General features: G+C 35.7%; 1 protein-coding gene across 2 annotated transcripts; it reads right to left on the minus strand.

The window, feature by feature from the left end:
* Nucleotides 1-1,810: 1,810 nt before the first annotated feature.
* On the minus strand, nt 1,811-16,655 carry NUDT12 (nudix hydrolase 12). 2 transcript variants are annotated; one of them, XM_066569336.1, is made up of 7 exons: nt 16,475-16,655; nt 16,057-16,270; nt 12,864-13,456; nt 11,752-11,919; nt 10,668-10,781; nt 9,100-9,299; nt 1,811-7,501 (listed from the first exon to the last, which is right to left on the minus strand). In XM_066569336.1, the coding sequence occupies exons 2-7, from the start codon at nt 16,260-16,262 to the stop codon at nt 7,391-7,393; spliced, it is 1,392 nt and encodes a 463-aa protein (XP_066425433.1). In that variant the 5' UTR covers nt 16,263-16,270; nt 16,475-16,655; the 3' UTR covers nt 1,811-7,390. The 2 variants fall into 2 exon arrangements, with proteins under 2 accessions (XP_066425433.1, XP_066425432.1); XM_066569335.1 differs by having other exon boundaries at nt 16,057-16,654.
* Nucleotides 16,656-16,883: the final 228 nt, after the last annotated feature.

Consider the following 16,883-nt stretch of genomic DNA (forward strand, 5'->3'; position numbering starts at 1 on the left):
AAAGAGCGATTTTCAAGTAACTGCTAGATCAACAACCATTTTATCTCCCTTTCGGATGACTTCTCACAGTCTGTCCCTGACTTTTTTCTATGCCTTAACACTAAAAGCTGTGTGGGGATCAGTGCCAAAATTCTGTGATTTAGCCCACAGCAGTATATTTCGAAGGGCATAGTCTGACGTATTAATTCTCTTATTTCTTAACAAAACTTTCTATGTAGCTAGAACATTTTCTTCTTCTTTAGATAAATTATGTCTCATTATTACTAGTTGGTGGCTCACCTTCTTCCAGGTGTCTTGATAGGAGAAAATCTGGTCTGGACTTCTTTGTGGCTTTTACCTGCCACTCTCAGCTACACCAACGCCGCCTCCCCCACTACGTCCCAGTGGGTCACAGTTGTCAGTTGTTAGGACTTCATAAGGGTCTCCACCGACTTCTTATCACGTCGGGAATCACCAAATGTTGCTGTCGAGGCGGTCACGACATAAAGCAGAGACCACAAGCAGTCTTAGTTGGCAACACTTTATTATTGAATATGGCTGATTTTTATACACTTTCTAATTGTTTATCCTTCTTCTATCTTTACTATTGGCCACAATAAATCAACATAATACTATTGGTGAGAAGTTCTAGTGACTTAATTAACTTTCTAAAAATGTTTCATCTAGCTGCAAAGTTCTTCTATCTTTCTTCCCTCGGTCTCCTTAGTTACAGCCTTAGAGAGAGCTCCTTATCAGTTTCTTCTTACTTCTTGCTTCTCCTCGCTCCTTTAGCTAACAGGCCTGCTGTTAGCCCCTTCCACATTTATGGGGTTATATATTATTATGGGGTTATAATTATTAAAGTTGCTAAGGCTTATGCTCATCAGAAGGCCCCATGGGAAAGGCACAGCTGCAGGTTGGACAGTTGGAAGTCGCTTGAGAGGTGAGAGGCAGTTATGAGTGAGGAAAGAGTCAGCTAGAAGTGAGATCGTGATTGGCTGGAGGAACACATGGACAGTTTATGAGCAGGAAGCTGATTAGATGATAAGACGCATGGACAGCAGCACTGCAGCTGAGGCAGCCAGTGGGTGCCTTCTTTCTGTTAAGTCTCAGTTTGGTTTCAGTTATGTCAGGTAGAGATTAAAGGCATAAAAAAGGTGTGATTTTTTTACAATAAAGGGATCTCCTTCTGATGCATAAGGGGGTCCATGTCACTTGTTCCTCACTGCTACCGTGGCACTTTTTTTTTCCACACCACAAAAAGATTGCAAACACCAGTCAGTATGTCTTTGGTTCTGATTCAGATGGAAGGTTACTGTCTAAACAACTAAAACTATCACATATGCCATAAATCCACATATTTAGGAAACCCAAACCCCGTGTAATTAGATTTTGCATTATTTTTGACTTTTCTACAAGCAGAAATGGACACAATATGAATTGTTGAATAGATTTTGACCAATCTTTTGAAAAGAAATAATAGTTATATTATTCTCTACAACATATTAAAGCTATTTCCCTGCAGACACCTCACTTTGGATTCAAAAAATGCTACTACAATTGCAGTCAGTCAAATGTTTTCAAGATTATTTTAACTCAGCACTAAGAATGCAGGTACCAGCAAAGTTGCAGTGAAATACAGATTAGCAATCATGGGCTGTATATACACAGGTATTTCTGCTTTTTTAGAGAGAAGTGAAGTCAGTTGTTTGTTTTTTTTTAATTCTGCTAAATCATATGTAAAACTCATGTCCTGTAAAGCTCCTGTCTACTTATTAAGTAATTCTGCTTTTTGGTTAATTATTTTGAGCTTTTGCAACAGAAGACAAAATAATGTATTAACAAAGATAAACATTTATTTTAGATGTTGGAGATACTCAATTTCTGCAGCAGCATTTTTCATAATTACCTTAATTCAAAAATGTGCACTGCCATACACTACAACAGACTAGTAGGTAGCCTCTGTGCTGTAAATGGTCTATAAAACATTCCACCACGACTTTAACACAATTACTAAATAATTATTATTCTACACTTTACTACAATGGAAGTTCATGTATTTATTATCATAGTAAAAACATATTTATAAACAGAGAACAGAATTTGTTGTGCAGGACCTCTCTTTTCTACTGCATAAAATAATTTTCCTTAATCAAAAGCTCTGAAAATGTGTTTTAAAAATCACATAAACTTCCATTTCTATTTACATTGTTGGACATCTTCTATGTCTGTTTTAGAGACCAAAGGAAAACCTCCTAAAGTATCAGCTGATACTACTGAGTATCAGCTGGATTAGCCTGTTCATGTCAGTGAGTTTGTCATTCTGATATTCAGAGGGTTATCTATGGAATTCATGCTTTGTCAGTACCAAAATGACAGCAGGTATCAGAAATACCCTACAGATGTGATGCAACAATTGATAATGAAACTAGTAATCTCACTATAACATACATTAACAATGACATCTATAACAACCATAACAACCATTTCCAAAAATGAAATGGAGTTTCTATACTGAAAGAAGTTACTGTCATGTAATACTACAATTCTTTCTCAATCATTCTCAAATAAATTTCCTTCTCAATTCTTTTTCAAATAAATTAATCCAATTTATTTGAGCTTCAGAATTCCTTGTCCCTCTTAACTGAAACCAGGTAAATTCAAAGTATTTGCTTATAATTGAAACTCAGCCCCCCAGAAAAACCCTGCAGAGTAATTGCATACTATAAAAATTTTACCTGAAAATGAGGTAGTTTTTTATTTTCAAAATGTCTGGGAGTACAAAATATAAATTACTGTTATGTATGAAAAATATTCCATTGTTCATAGAATGCAATATGGGCAAAATCTGTCACCCTATCCTAACTTCTAGGATTTGATTTCTGGTGTCTGAAATGGGAACCGTATTTCCTGACCATACAGTTTCCAGGGTCACTTTCTCCACCTGAGCAATTCATACAAAGTAAGTAAGGAGCAATTTAGACTTAGAGTGACAAAAGAATTTGAGACGCTTATTTCATACACTCTTTTTTAGCTTTGACAGAAGTCTTGAGAAAATACCTACACTTCTTAGCTGAACATTAGAATGCTTCTCTCCTTGGAAAGAAACAGAGATGTACTTTACCAAAGCTAGACTAGTTTGCAGGATGAGGAAATGGTAGGAGGAAAAAAATTACTATCCAGGTTTACTTAAGTGCTGAAAAATTATAATGTAAGCTTCTCTACTCAACAGGATCCTCTTCTCTCAACTCAACTCTCAATATTCCTTCTTGACTACTAATTCTGTAGTCTTATCATAGCACTCCTCATATTCCAGTGTGAAATGTTGGTTGCAGAAAGGCAATACTTCTAACAAATGCAAGTTCATATAAGGTGGCTTTAATTTTCAAAATTATATACCACTAAACTTATAGTACTTATATGCTAAAATAAGATAATCAATACAGATTTAGGAATCAAATATCCATCTTAAAAATCTATCACTTAGGAAAAAAGTCATATTTCTTTCCTGTGAAAAAAAACTGCAGAATTTCTATTTAACAAAATTTATGATGAATTGTAATAATTAGTAGCTACAGAATACTAATTAAAACAGTCTAATTTACCAGAAAAAGGTTTATACTTACCATTGCCATAAGCCAATATTCATTTTCCTCAGATGCTTGCTGTTACGGACTGTGAACAGTTTGCTTTTCTAAGCTCATGAAGGATGGGTTGGCTGTCTTACTAAGGCTTAATAGGATAAAAAGTTCAATTTTTTTTCTTTAGACTTACCCCCATAAGTACCATCAAACCCAGTCAGCAATGATATACAGTATATACATATCCTTCAAATCAATGAAGCAATAAAGGACTACCACTTATTTAACTCTTTACAGATAAAGCAGATAATAAAATAACAACTAAATTATCCAGCAGCTACAAAATGCCAGCTCCATCTGAAAAGTCTTAATCAATCAGATTACCTAATTAAAATTAAAGATAAAAGAGGGAGCAATGTTCACAGCCTTGTTCCACTTCTTTTTCTATTTCTGTCTGCTAAGCTCAGAATCTGATTAGTATATTTAATTCCATGAAGCATCATGACTGGTCTACCTTTAATCAGCCTGTTAACATCCACCCATTTTTCCCTCACATCTTGCAGATTTCAACGTAATCAGACTTCAATCAGTAATCAGTTAATTGGCAAGAACGGACTTGTCAATGCTCCTGTAGAAAACATAATGTTCAAATTATAGAATCAACACTGGAATGATTCTACTTTTCATGTGTTTACATACATCTAGAATGAAAAATGAGTTAAAAGAAGTATGTTTATTAGGACAAATGCAAAGTTTGTAAAAATATCATAATCAGTATTATACTTACATTAAATGTCATTACATTGCATGAGATTACAGTTTCATTAGAAGTATCTGTTTTGGTTTGTGTTCAAAGACCTAATTATCTTTTCCTGCTTTATTAAGCTACTATTTCTATTATCTGTAAATTATTATAAAAACAGATAAAATACGTAATATTTTCAAATTATATATTGAATAGAAGGTAGTTCTCTTTAGTACACAGGCAAACTGGGATAAAAGGCATCTCCAGAATTTTCTGCCTTGTACATCTGATATCATGAGTACTATTTATGGTCTGATACCATTGTACAAGAAAAGGAAAAAAGTGACAGATCATTACTCACATCGTAGAAAAAACCCACTCTTTTTAGTAAGTAACACTATTCTCTTAATATACCGCATTAACTTTGTGGCAAGAAACAGCCTGCTTTCAAAGCTGCTGCTGTCTTTTGAGTAAGTTGAACTACTGAGATCTTCTGGAGGTGTTGCCCATACAATATTCCAGTCAGAACCACTACACTCTCTTCAACTGTTTCTAAATTTAATTTGGCACTTTCCTGAAATGCTGTAGTTGCCAGATAACCACAGCATTTGGCTCTTCAATTTGACATTTCCTGTGTAACCTGGAAACAGTAACTGTCCTTAAAATGTATAGGTAATTTTGAAATAAATTTAAACCCTGACCTGCAAATAGGGAAAGTTAAGCAATAAAATGCCAGGAAAAATCTTTCCTTAAATGGATTAAATTTATCTAACTGGCTTTCTTAGATTTGTCTTCTTCCCTGCAAATGGAATTCTTCTCTTGGTAAGGGAAAAAGGAAAAGAAAGCTTCAAAACCTTTTTCAAAAGCTTGGCTTAGATTTTGAATATCTATAAAGACTAAAAATCGTTGACATACTTAAATTATTAAACTTGAAAGATCATTAAAAGATTACTCTCAAAATCAGAGATTATTTAAGTGTTGCTCATTTTGTCATATTTTTCTGGTCTTCTTCATACATAAAAGTGTACATTTTTTATTTACTTATTAGCATTGTAACTGCACATATATACTGGTATACAGATCCTCAAAAAAAAAAAAAAGTAGGCAGATTATTAACATCAGTTTTAATTAGGGATACTGTGTTTGGAGTTTCACTTTTAGAAGCATATCTCTATAGCCACTCACCATAATTTTCTACGCAAAAAACTATTCCAATAGTTTTAAAAGTATTCCTATGGATCTTAGTCATGTACATTTAGCTACCTCAAAGCCACAAACTACTTATTTTTATGCTACCTATATTTGCTCTACACTTTATCCTCCTTCTTCCATCTGGCTCCTCACTCCCTTGTTCATCTCTCCAAATGTAATCACCACAGCACTAGTTGAAACTTCCTTTCACTGCTCAGCTTCCACCACTTTTTGCATACTTTCCAATATTCTCCTTTACTCTATGAGCAACCTCCAACTGATAATTGCCATTGGTACCATACAGTCTTGCTGGTACATGCTTTCCATAACTCGCTTTCTCTGTAAAAGCAAATTTTAAAGGAGCACTGTATTGTTTCCTTCTCCTTGCCAGACAAGAAATAGCCTGTATTTATTTTTACATATGGCTAAAACAAGGAAGAGAATGAAGCAACATAACATGTCAAATACTCCAAATCTGTCAGGAAGGCTTCTTGCTTTAAAGTTTCTTAGGTACTGCCTTACAAAAAAAACCATGAAAACTGCTGAGCATAATGTGACATGGATGGGGAAAACAAAGTACAATCAGAATTTGTACAACAGTTTTACTGATTCCAGGTTCCTGAGAATTTTGGAAAAAAATGTGACACCATTCACTGTTAAAAACAAATTACTCCAAATAAACAAATCACAAAATAATAAGTTTACATTTGTCACTACAACTTCTTCAGGTCATTTGCATTTCTTTTGATATCACTGCAATGACTGCAGAATGAGAGAGTACTATTACATAATGAAATTAATATTAAACCAGTATACTTCTCTTTTTAGAACATCAACACTATCTTAAATAACTTGATAAATTAAGGCACAAATCTGAACTGTAGCATTAAAAACACATAAATACATATTTTAATTAACATATCCCTGCAGTCTTATAGCTGCAGTTAATATACTTCTTTCAAATATAAGATTCTTAATAGCAGTAACAATCTTGGCATCTCTATTTCCATAATGCACTTTGTGCATATTTTGAGATACGTCTTGTTCTTCCTTCTCCATTATTCTGTAATTTCATTTCTAATTATCAGAGAATGAAATTACTCACTGCCTAGCATCAATAAGTACATTATTATCTTATGAAAACACTAATACTTAGGCATTCAGGGATGGTTCTCCAACACCTTTTTCAAAAACAAAATATTGTGTTATACCTTTAAATTCAGGCTGACATACAATTGGATAAGTGCAGGCCAAGTCAGAATGTACGAGTAAATGGTCTGCTTTGAGTATTAACATAAATTATTAATGTAAAAGATACGAAGTACCACATAGTTACATATGCTTTCACTAGTTACATAGTTTCACTAGTTACATATGCTACTGACTTTAAAATAACCATACTTGGTAAGGCTTACAGCACTGAATGTAGATTTTTGTGACAGGTCAAATTTAAAAAATGGAGATAAGCAAAAATGAGAAAGAAACAATTAAGGCCAAAGAGGAGGATGTAAGTAGAGAATTCAAATAGCAGGCAAGGTCAGACAGCCCTCTTTGTAATGCTGTGAATCCTTCCAGTGGGGGAAGACCAAATCAAACATAAAAAGTGTAAAGAAAAAGGCATAATAATTTCATTCTAGAACAAGAAACACAGCCTGTACTCAACAAGGTACCAATTCTACTTATTTGGTGCTTGCTTGCTTGAGATAATTATTGGGTTTTGTCCAAATCTAATTCAGGTCTGAAAACACCTACAAAGATTGCATGGTTTAGCTCTGGAACCAACGTAAAGGCTCAGAAAATCACTTGGTTACACATTCACTAGACAAAAAGTTCTAATTTGTTCCTAATTAAGCATTCAGTAGAAGAAGTAACTTAAAGAAATCAATTATTTGAACTAAAGATTAGCATTCATTCCAATCCAATGTTTCATCAACTGGTGTGCAATAGCTCGACTTGGTGGTACAAAGAAAGAACGCTGGTTTCCTTTAATGAGAACTTCCACGACCTGCAATAAAAGCAGATTTTTTAACTTTAGAAGATAGCATTATAAACTATACAGAATCTAACATTGTATTAATACAGAAATTATCTTCCTATAATGATCCATCAGTCTGCCACTGCTATACCTATTAAAGTGCTACTAAGAGATTCTCCAAGGTAAATGCAGAGAAAGTCCAACATTGTGTGAATTATGACATTTTTGAGCCTAATGTGCTCCAAAGGATAACTTCTTCCTAACAGAACTGTGGAGACTGCTAGTATATTATTTAAGGTTTCTGCGAAGCTTTTTTATGGCAAGGACCACCAGATGGTGCTCTACACTGTGACAAAAATATTTTTTTTAATGTTTACATGTAGTGCCATGGAGATGTGTTTTCTTGGTCATCTGAAGAAGTTGCAAGTAACATGTGAATTCACTTTCATCACATTTTTGAAGCTTATTTCCAGCTGTATGCCAATCTGCATGCAACTAGTTGTATTCAGAACTGATATTCCTTTAAAATAATGCTCCCAGTGTTAACAGAAACACACTGAGATTGTAGGTGATTAACTTTGCCTTCAAGGTGACTTACAGTCAAAATGCTTTGAACAGCTAGGCAGATGTCCAGTGTTATTAAAAGCTTAGCTTCTAAGTTGCCTATAGGAAAACCTGTGAAAACTAAGTTGTGCAAGCAACCTTTCCTTCTACTCATGAACTGAAGTATTTCTGTGAAAGTATTTCTTTTCTGCCTCACTTTTATTTGACTGTATTTTAACTACTGATGGAAGCTAAGTGTAGGATTTCTTATTAATGCACAGTAAGCTGCATTTAATAACAGAGTATTAAAATAGTACTGCATGAAAAAAATATATTCAATCTAATTAATTCCCAGAGTCCTTACTTTAACTTCCACCCTCATAGCATATCTGGTAGCATGCCTGGTTTGAGAAACTGTAATGAATAATGGTATTAAATACTACTACTGCATGAAAAGCACAGGCTTGCTAAGGACACGGGTTAAAATAACTTGACTATCTCACAGAAGGGAAAGATGAAGAGCAAACTGGCAAAAACCTCATAAAATGAGCATGAAAGTAACTCAGACATTACTGTGAATAACTATCTTTTTCTGGTTGTGTCTAACCTACACTGACAATATATTGCCTCTCAACCCTCCAACTATGATTTATCAACCTAGTCACAAAACAACTAATAATACCCCTAGACAGAAAAGGACACAAATGAGCCCTAATTTTAACATCCCTCATAATCTTCTTTCCTACTCATTAATCTTCTAGGCCTATTACCTTACACATGTACCCCAACCACCCAATTATCTATAAACTTAGCCCTAGCTTTCCCCCTATGACTAGCCACCCTCCTAAGAGGACTGCAAAACCAACCCTCTGCCTCACTAGGCCACCTCCTGCTAGAAGGCACCCCTACTCCACTAATCCCAGCCCTAAGGCACCCCTACTCCACTAATCCGAGCTCTGCTGTATGATAAAATGAAGAGTACACATGCTTATTTGACTTGCTGAAAAAGCAAGTGTCTGTTGTATGCCAGAACCAATACAGTCACAGACTAATCAATAGAAGAAGAAAATGAAATTGAACTTCACCTGTTCTCTAGTGAACCAGCGGGCATCCTCTATTTCATTCTTGTCAACTTTAATTTCTGTGGACACTGCAACAGCTAAGCAGCCAATCATGAGGGAGGAAGGCATTGGCCACGGCTGACAAGAGATGTACTGAACATGGGCAACTTTGACTCCAGCCTCCTCCTCTACTTCTCTTCGAACAGCATTTTCTATGGTTTCACCTTATCAAAAAGGGCAAAGAACAAGCAGCTCATGAAAATACTCCAAGCAATGATCACATGCTGTGCTTTGAACTGACTCAAAAGATTTGAAACTGCCCAAGGCAATTATCTATAAAGATCTAGTTCACAGATCAGAGCAAAGACCTCAGCACAAGACACAAAAGTCCAATAAGGTAAAACAGCCAAAAAAGCAAAATGGAACTTTGAAAAGAAAGTGTAGTAATTTCCCCACAATAATATTTATTTTCTGAATTGATAATTCCTTATGCACACAAACCATTATCACTATATCTAAAATGTCAAAAATTGAGTAGAAATAATCCTATAATTATTCTTGAAACATTCATTTGTAACTAGCACTGTGTTAATTTCTGGATTTTCAGTATGATTGCAACAGCATGTATTACAACTTGAAAAATCAGTATTTAGAATTACAATAGTAAGAAAACAGAGATTTAGAATACTTGCTAACATTTCTGTGTTGTATTATTCCCTTTGCCTGACTCATTCTTCATTGTCTTAATACATGCAGACAATACTGTAAATTGAAACTGCAATGGAAAGCTCTGCTTCCATATCCATAGAAAACTGTAGATGCATGTGCGCGGAATGCTGATGGTCACCAGCCTACATAGGCACATATGCACTGTGCTGTAACTGCTGGTTACAGGTTCATTAAAGGACACAGTCCATCCATCAGAAATAAATATCTTGACTTCTTTCAAATAATACCTGAATAAACTTGTCCATGCTGTCACTGTATGTCAACCTGCACATGTTTACTGAATATATTTATTCACTATAATTTCACTGGTGATAAAGATCTATTCACAATACAGAATATTTTGCAAGTTGATCTGCAGGTACTTATAATTGTAACTAATTTCAACTATTATTGCTTGACATAGCTATTGAAAAATCTCTTTATCTTTCTTTCAGAATTATGGAATGTCTACTTATCTTCCATAGAATCAATCAGGCCCTAAACATGTAAGTATATGCTTAACTTCATGTTAGCTTTAACTTAGACTTTAACACTTACTTTTCCTATGCTAAAATCCTTTGCCTAAAGTATCACTGGCCAAGGTGACATGTTAAAATATTTTTTTTTCTTTTAAGTAGTGATTTAAGACTACATGATTTGAAAACTGTTCAGTATTTTTATTTACTCAAGTTGCTCTTTGCTTTTTTTTAAATAACTCAACAGCTGCAAAGTACAGAATGGGTATATTCATTGTAACAACTCATCTATCAGGAAGCAAAAAAACTTCAATTTGAGAGAACACAAATTATAGTTCTTTGTAATTGTAAAGGTATAATACTTTCATTGAGAAAATACATTTGATAAAGGAAAACAAAATTACTCACCAGGTTCTACAAATCCGGCAAGGCAGGTAAACATTCCTGGGGGAAATCTCCTCTGCCTACCTAAAAGGCAATGGTTGCCATCTGGATGGATGACTTGCATTATCACAACAGGATCTGCAAAGGACATTAAATTAATATATTTCAACATTTGAGAGACTTAATGCAGTAAAAACTTCTAGTCTATTCCATACCAATGCATATAAGGGCAAAAATTATATTGAAATCATAACTGTGTCTGTACCCAGAGTAAGCTGTTATTTCATTTCACTTTGGGGTTACCCTCCATGCAAGATATTCTTTATATGGTTGCGCAACATACATGCTTAATAGAAGCAGCTTACTAACCAAGGCTTGAAATGCAGGACAGAAATTACCTGTAACCAAAGGACACAATTTGCTAAGAGTCAGTACTAATCAGCAATACTAACCTGTGCATCCAGCATATACCAACAGTTTCTGCAACAAACTCGTTTATCATCTTCTCTTCACCACAGAGGTCTGAAGAATGTCTTTTTGACTAAACACCTAATAACTAGACACTTTGCTGACAACATAAATACTGACTAAATACTGACTACTTTCCACCTTTGATTTCATTTACTCTTTGCTATCGGTTTCTCATATGATGTTGCACTTTGACAAATTTTCTCACTTCTGGTCATTGTATCTTTTTCTTTCCAACTAGTAAAACTTTAAAATATTACTAACGTAATATTTTCTCCTATTGGTCTAAGCAGCCCTATCAACTTGTGATCTTTTCTCCTTTTTACTGTCATCTAGTTTTAAGTAAAAAAGTAAAATGTGACCCTTTATACTGCCAATTCTCATTTATACTCTTGGAACTTCTAACTGATATTAGTTGTTGAAATAAGGTTTGCATTATCACAGCAATTCTGTATCACAGACTACTGAAACAAAGAGAAGCCCAAACTACTTAATCCTAAACAGAGCTGAAACACACACAGCCTGTGGAGAAACAAGTATGGAAGACCTAGAACAGAAGTAAGCAGCTGAAATAACTAGAAATAAATTGATATACATGCATAGCAATTTACAAGCAAATGATTTGAGTGAATATTCTTACCAACTCTTGGATATGATGTGTTGTGAACTCCTTGGAGACTGGGACAACCTTCTTTTAAGCAAGTTTTCTTGTAACCCCCTTCTTCAATCTTGGTTGCACTCCCACATGTTGGACAGAATCGGTAACGCTGGTGCCATGCTAGAACAGATCTCGCCTGGGCTATTACTCCTTTAAAACAATACATTGAGAGTGCACAAAATCAAATACTAATTCATGTTAAGGTTTAAAAAAAAAATCAAATACTGAGTTTTAACACAAAAAATCAGAGTGTGGTTTGGCTACAGGAGAAGTTGAGCAAAATGAGTTATGCAGACCTTTTTCTTTGCAGCACAGCAAACACAATAGAACATAGTATTAAAGAGCTACAGGGCAATTTACACATATTCAGGAACAAATTCATCCAGATCAATATACCCTGTTTCTCACAGAAGTCTCTTTGTGGAGGCAAACTGCCAAAATTACATGTATCAAGTCTTCTTCAGATGACCATTTTAGGGCTACTACAGGTATTGACATAATAATGCATTGTTCCATTTGAACTTAAGGTTCAAGTTGAGCTTTTCTTTATCCTTATGTAAAAACATAACTGTTACAATAGCAGTCATTAACAACATTTATTGTTAATGTCCTTACTAACATAGATTCACTTTGGTATCCTAAATTTTCAACACTTTCTTGTCAAATGAGTATCCAACACACTATTATGAAGGACTTAGGTTCTCATTTCCTATAATTAATAATTTCATAATTATTAATTTTAATTAACGATTTCATTACTGAAAACTCGGTAATGACAGTTTTTTCCCTTTATGTTTACAATGTTCGCGCATTAATAGTTAAATAGTACCGTTTAAAACCCATGATGATCAATAGGTTTTACAGTCTAATACTGTCATTGCAGAAATTAGTCCTTTGCAAATGCAAATGTTCTTACATACAAAATTCTTCACAAAACCACTACCAGGCTTTTAAAATCAAAATATTTCTAAAACCACTGAAAACACAATTTCTTTGCAGTGTTTTGTCTTTTCTTTGAATTAATACCTCAGGAAATACCAAAAGGAATCTTTCTGATTATGCATTTTGTACTTGCTGCATTTTATGCACCTTACCAGCTTCTTTTTCAGGTAACTGCAGTAGCGCTGGCATCGGTGGGTGAAGAAAGTAACAGTCCTCATGCTTCTGTTTAAATTTTTCAGCAGAAGCAGAATCTATGCTAAGAGCAAACCAAGCAACTAACCCATCTTCATCTTCTTGCTGAACTCTTCCACTACAAGCAGCCATCAGGTTCTTATCAAACTGAAGGTCCACTCCAAGAAAAACCAAGGTACATTCTTCAGTTTGGTTCATGCACAGTTCCACATCCTTGTGGCACAACCTGCAAAGCTTTACTTCTGGTTGCTGCGAGCTCTCTCTTCCCCCACCCAAAGTAACCAAGGGACTTAGATTTGAGAAGAGGATGTACACTGTATCTGGATGGCTTTGTTTTTTACTTAGCCACTTAGAATCTGTTCTTTTATCACTCCTTCTGTCCAGAAGTGTCATGCCAAAATAATTTTCATATTCTTTCACATCATTTGACAAAAAACTAGGTTTCTGATCACCTTTCACATTAGCCAACAAATTAGCTATGTGTTTGTACCCCCAAAATTTAGCAATGTCCAGAGCTGTCTGCCTTGATTTATTAACGATGGATCTGTCACACCTGAATAAACAGAAAAGAGCCGAGGTTACCAGAATAAATATGTTTAGAAAAGGTCCTGTTGCTGTATTATTCTTACAGCATACATATCTGACACTATTAAGGTACAAGAACTTCTAGACACTGTCAATACTGGGATAATCTTTAGGCAAAATGTTTAGCATCATGGTAATAAAATATAATTTACTTCTTCCTTTGCCAAGGCTGTATTTCACATTTTTGTTGATCCCTTCTTGTTGATCCTCTCCAGATTATCATTCACCAAAATTCATGAAGTAGTACAAAGGCAATGAATTTATTAAAATTCCACATACTGTATCATTAAAAAAAAGGCTCAAAACCAGAGCTTCAAAAGTCAGGCTATCGGTCTGCTCCTCATAATCAGTAATCAAAAGGGGAAAAAAAAAGAAGCCTAACCAGCATTACCTTCTAGAAGCTACTGGAAGCAGCAATAAAACATTTACAATAAAATATTTTATTGAGGTTAATTGGCTTGTTCAGCCTGGAAAAAAGAAGACTGAGGACAGCCCTTACTGGGGTGTCCAACATCCTCACAAGGGCAAGCAGAGGTGCAGATACTAATCTTTTCACTCTGATGACCAGTGACAGGACACAAAGCCGGACTTCAAGGAATGTTTAGACAACACTCTCAAACATGGGCACATGGCGGGATTCTTGGGATGACCTGCACAGCTGCAGGAGTTGATCCTTATGGTCCCTTCTAACTCAGGATATTGGATAATTTACCATAAAATTAGAATCAAGAATACAGCCTCTCCTTAGTGACAGAAGCTGGTTCCTGTAGGGATTTTTTAGTTACCCAGATGTCTGTAAAGTGAAACAGGTAAGGGATATGTTGCCTCATCACATACATTTAAATACTAAAACCAAAAAGAAACCCAAACTTTAAATAGGTTGAGGCTGACTGGGAGGTTAAAATAATACAATTTAATTATTTGCTAATCTTAAATTGGTAAGTAAAACAGAAATGTCACTGTAAATTACAAATTATGTAATAAATACTAGACTCATCAGTTTTTAATACCAGAAGATGCCAGTATTATTAATGTTGCTGATACACAGTTAACTGTACCACAGGCAAGACCATTTTGAGATTTTATATTAAACTCAGTAGTTTTTGAGGGAATTTGAGTATACTGTTTAGAAAACTACTCAAAACTTAAATTACAAGTATTTGCTGCTAAAGCAACTCTTTGCATGACCAGTAACAGGACTTACGGGAATGAAATTAATCTCTCTCAGGAGAGGATTAGGTTGGCTATCAGGAAAATGTTCTTTATCCAGAGGGTAGCTGGGCACTAGAAGAGGCTCCCCATGGCAGTGCTCACAGGACCATGGCTGACAGAGCTCAAGAAGTGTTTCGACAAAGCTCTCAGGCACACGGTGTGATCCTTGGAGACAGTGCTGTGCAGGACTATGAGTTGGATTTAATCCTTGTGGGTCCCTTTCAACTTAGGACATTCTATGATGCTACAGTTCTGTGACAAAAACGCAACTAGATTTCTAGAATTATTGTCTGTAATGTTATGAAATATTATCTTCATAGACATTCATGTTTGTATAACCAGCAACTATAATTGTCAAAATAATTATTCTAAGCATTAACTAAAAGAAGAGCAATGAGGGTACAGCATCATTTCATGAACTATATTCAATTGCCTAACAGAGCAACCCTGAAAAGGAATTTAAAAGTGATATTCACCTTTTATTTTATTAAGAAAAGCTTAAGATAAAAAAACTGATAATCCTATTTACGAACTGATAAATTTCCCAGCATCACAAAAGATTCCTCAATACCCAAAATCTTGCACTAAGATACCCTCTACGTAATGGAATGTACCGATTATAGTAGAAACCAGTGGTTCATCTAATGCCCCACTCTGAGCCCCAGCAGAGGCTACAGGCCTTGGCTATGACTGAAAAAAAAAATCAAGAGTGGGTGGGATGATTACTGGAGGATGTGGAATGCTATGCCTGAAGTCAGTCATTAACTACAGAATGAACTAAACTTCCTTTTTTCTGTAAGTAGGAGTTCAGAACGGAACACCCTGGGCTTGAATAATGTTAAACTCAGTTAAATGCATTTGATTTTAACTTAGTTTTAAAGCATTTTCCATTTGGAGTAATTTTGGAAAAGGTGAGTCTGTGATGTCCTACTGAAGAGTCAGCAAACATTCTACACTAACAAAGATTCAAAATTCAAAGTGGATTACAAATCAAGTTTAGAGAAAAAATTTAAGTGGAACGATCAAATACATCCAATTTATCATACAGCAGTTGAAATTAGGGTGCAAACTCTGTTCTATTCTGTTGGCCTCTGTGAAAAGTGACAACATATCCTTGAATATCAAAGGAGTAACTTTAGAGATGCTTATAAGTTTTAGACTTTCTTAGCAAAAATAAAAAGCATGATGCAACAGCAGAACCCAGTTATAAAATGACACAGAATAAACTTTCCTGAGTTTTATCCCTGAAAATTCAGCCATTATCTGTCTGGTAAATTTACTTCTGAGACAAAACTGATAGGGGCAAAAAGGGGGTGCAAAACAGAGCTCTTGAATAGGTTCTACTAAACAGCTTACCCCTCTTGAAGAAGAACCTGCACAACCTCAAGGTGTCCATTTCTAGCACCGTACATGAGGGCTGTCCAGCCATTCCCTGTGGCTGCATTGACCAGTGATGGCGAGTGCCTGAGCAGCACTTTCAGCCCGGCTGTGTCACCAGCAGCAGCAAAGTCATGCAGCTGAGAAACCATGTCCTGATGCAGGTTCTTTTCAAAGTCAGTCATTGTGCCTTCTAAGATTAAAAAAAAGAAAATAAAAGTGCCAGAGAGCATACCTCCCACTACTAAGACGATTTAAGCAAAAGATTGAACTTTAATCCTGTACAGAAAATCAGTATTATTACCAAAAATACAGATACAAGAAATTCTTATGATTGGTGCGATATTATTATTCCAAATCTTTGTCCCACCCATCTCCAAACATTGTGAAACTTTACCTTAACAATCAAAACCAGTTTTAAAGAGGATTGAGGACCAGAATATTTCACTGTGGAAATGAAGATTCTGAGTGTGAAAACAATACATCAAGGTTTCTAAACCAAAAGCACACATAGATACAGAGAGATAGACAGACAGACACACGCACACATGCACGCACGCACACGCACACACAGACACTGCTGCCGTGACCGCTGCGCAACGCATCGACAGCTTCTACTTCCTCAGGTCCCGCTCCACTCACTTCCTCAGGGCCGCGACCCGACCTCAACAGCGGGGCCACGTTACCGTGCGCAGCCTCCGCGGGCGGCCAGGCCCTATGCCGTTCCCACCGCGCCCGGCAGCGCTGCGGAGGAAGGCCCGCTCCAGTGCGAGCCCGAGAGACACGGAGCAGGGCCGGAAGGGGCC

Source organism: Molothrus aeneus, chromosome Z, assembly GCF_037042795.1.
Source record: "Molothrus aeneus isolate 106 chromosome Z, BPBGC_Maene_1.0, whole genome shotgun sequence".
NCBI lineage: Eukaryota > Metazoa > Chordata > Aves > Passeriformes > Icteridae > Molothrus > Molothrus aeneus.

Excerpts from the sequence above, each read along its gene's own strand:
- NUDT12 (XM_066569335.1), bottom strand. The coding sequence starts at position 16,310 with ATGCTCTCTGGCACTTTTATTTTCTTTTTTTTAATCTTAGAAGGCACA. Across the intron at positions 11,920-12,863 it reads GTTACCTGAAAAAGAAGCTG|GAGTAATAGCCCAGGCGAGA; the intron begins GTAAGGTGCATA and ends ATTGTTTTAAAG. Across the intron at positions 10,782-11,751 it reads CACATCATATCCAAGAGTTG|ATCCTGTTGTGATAATGCAA; the intron begins GTAAGAATATTC and ends TGTCCTTTGCAG.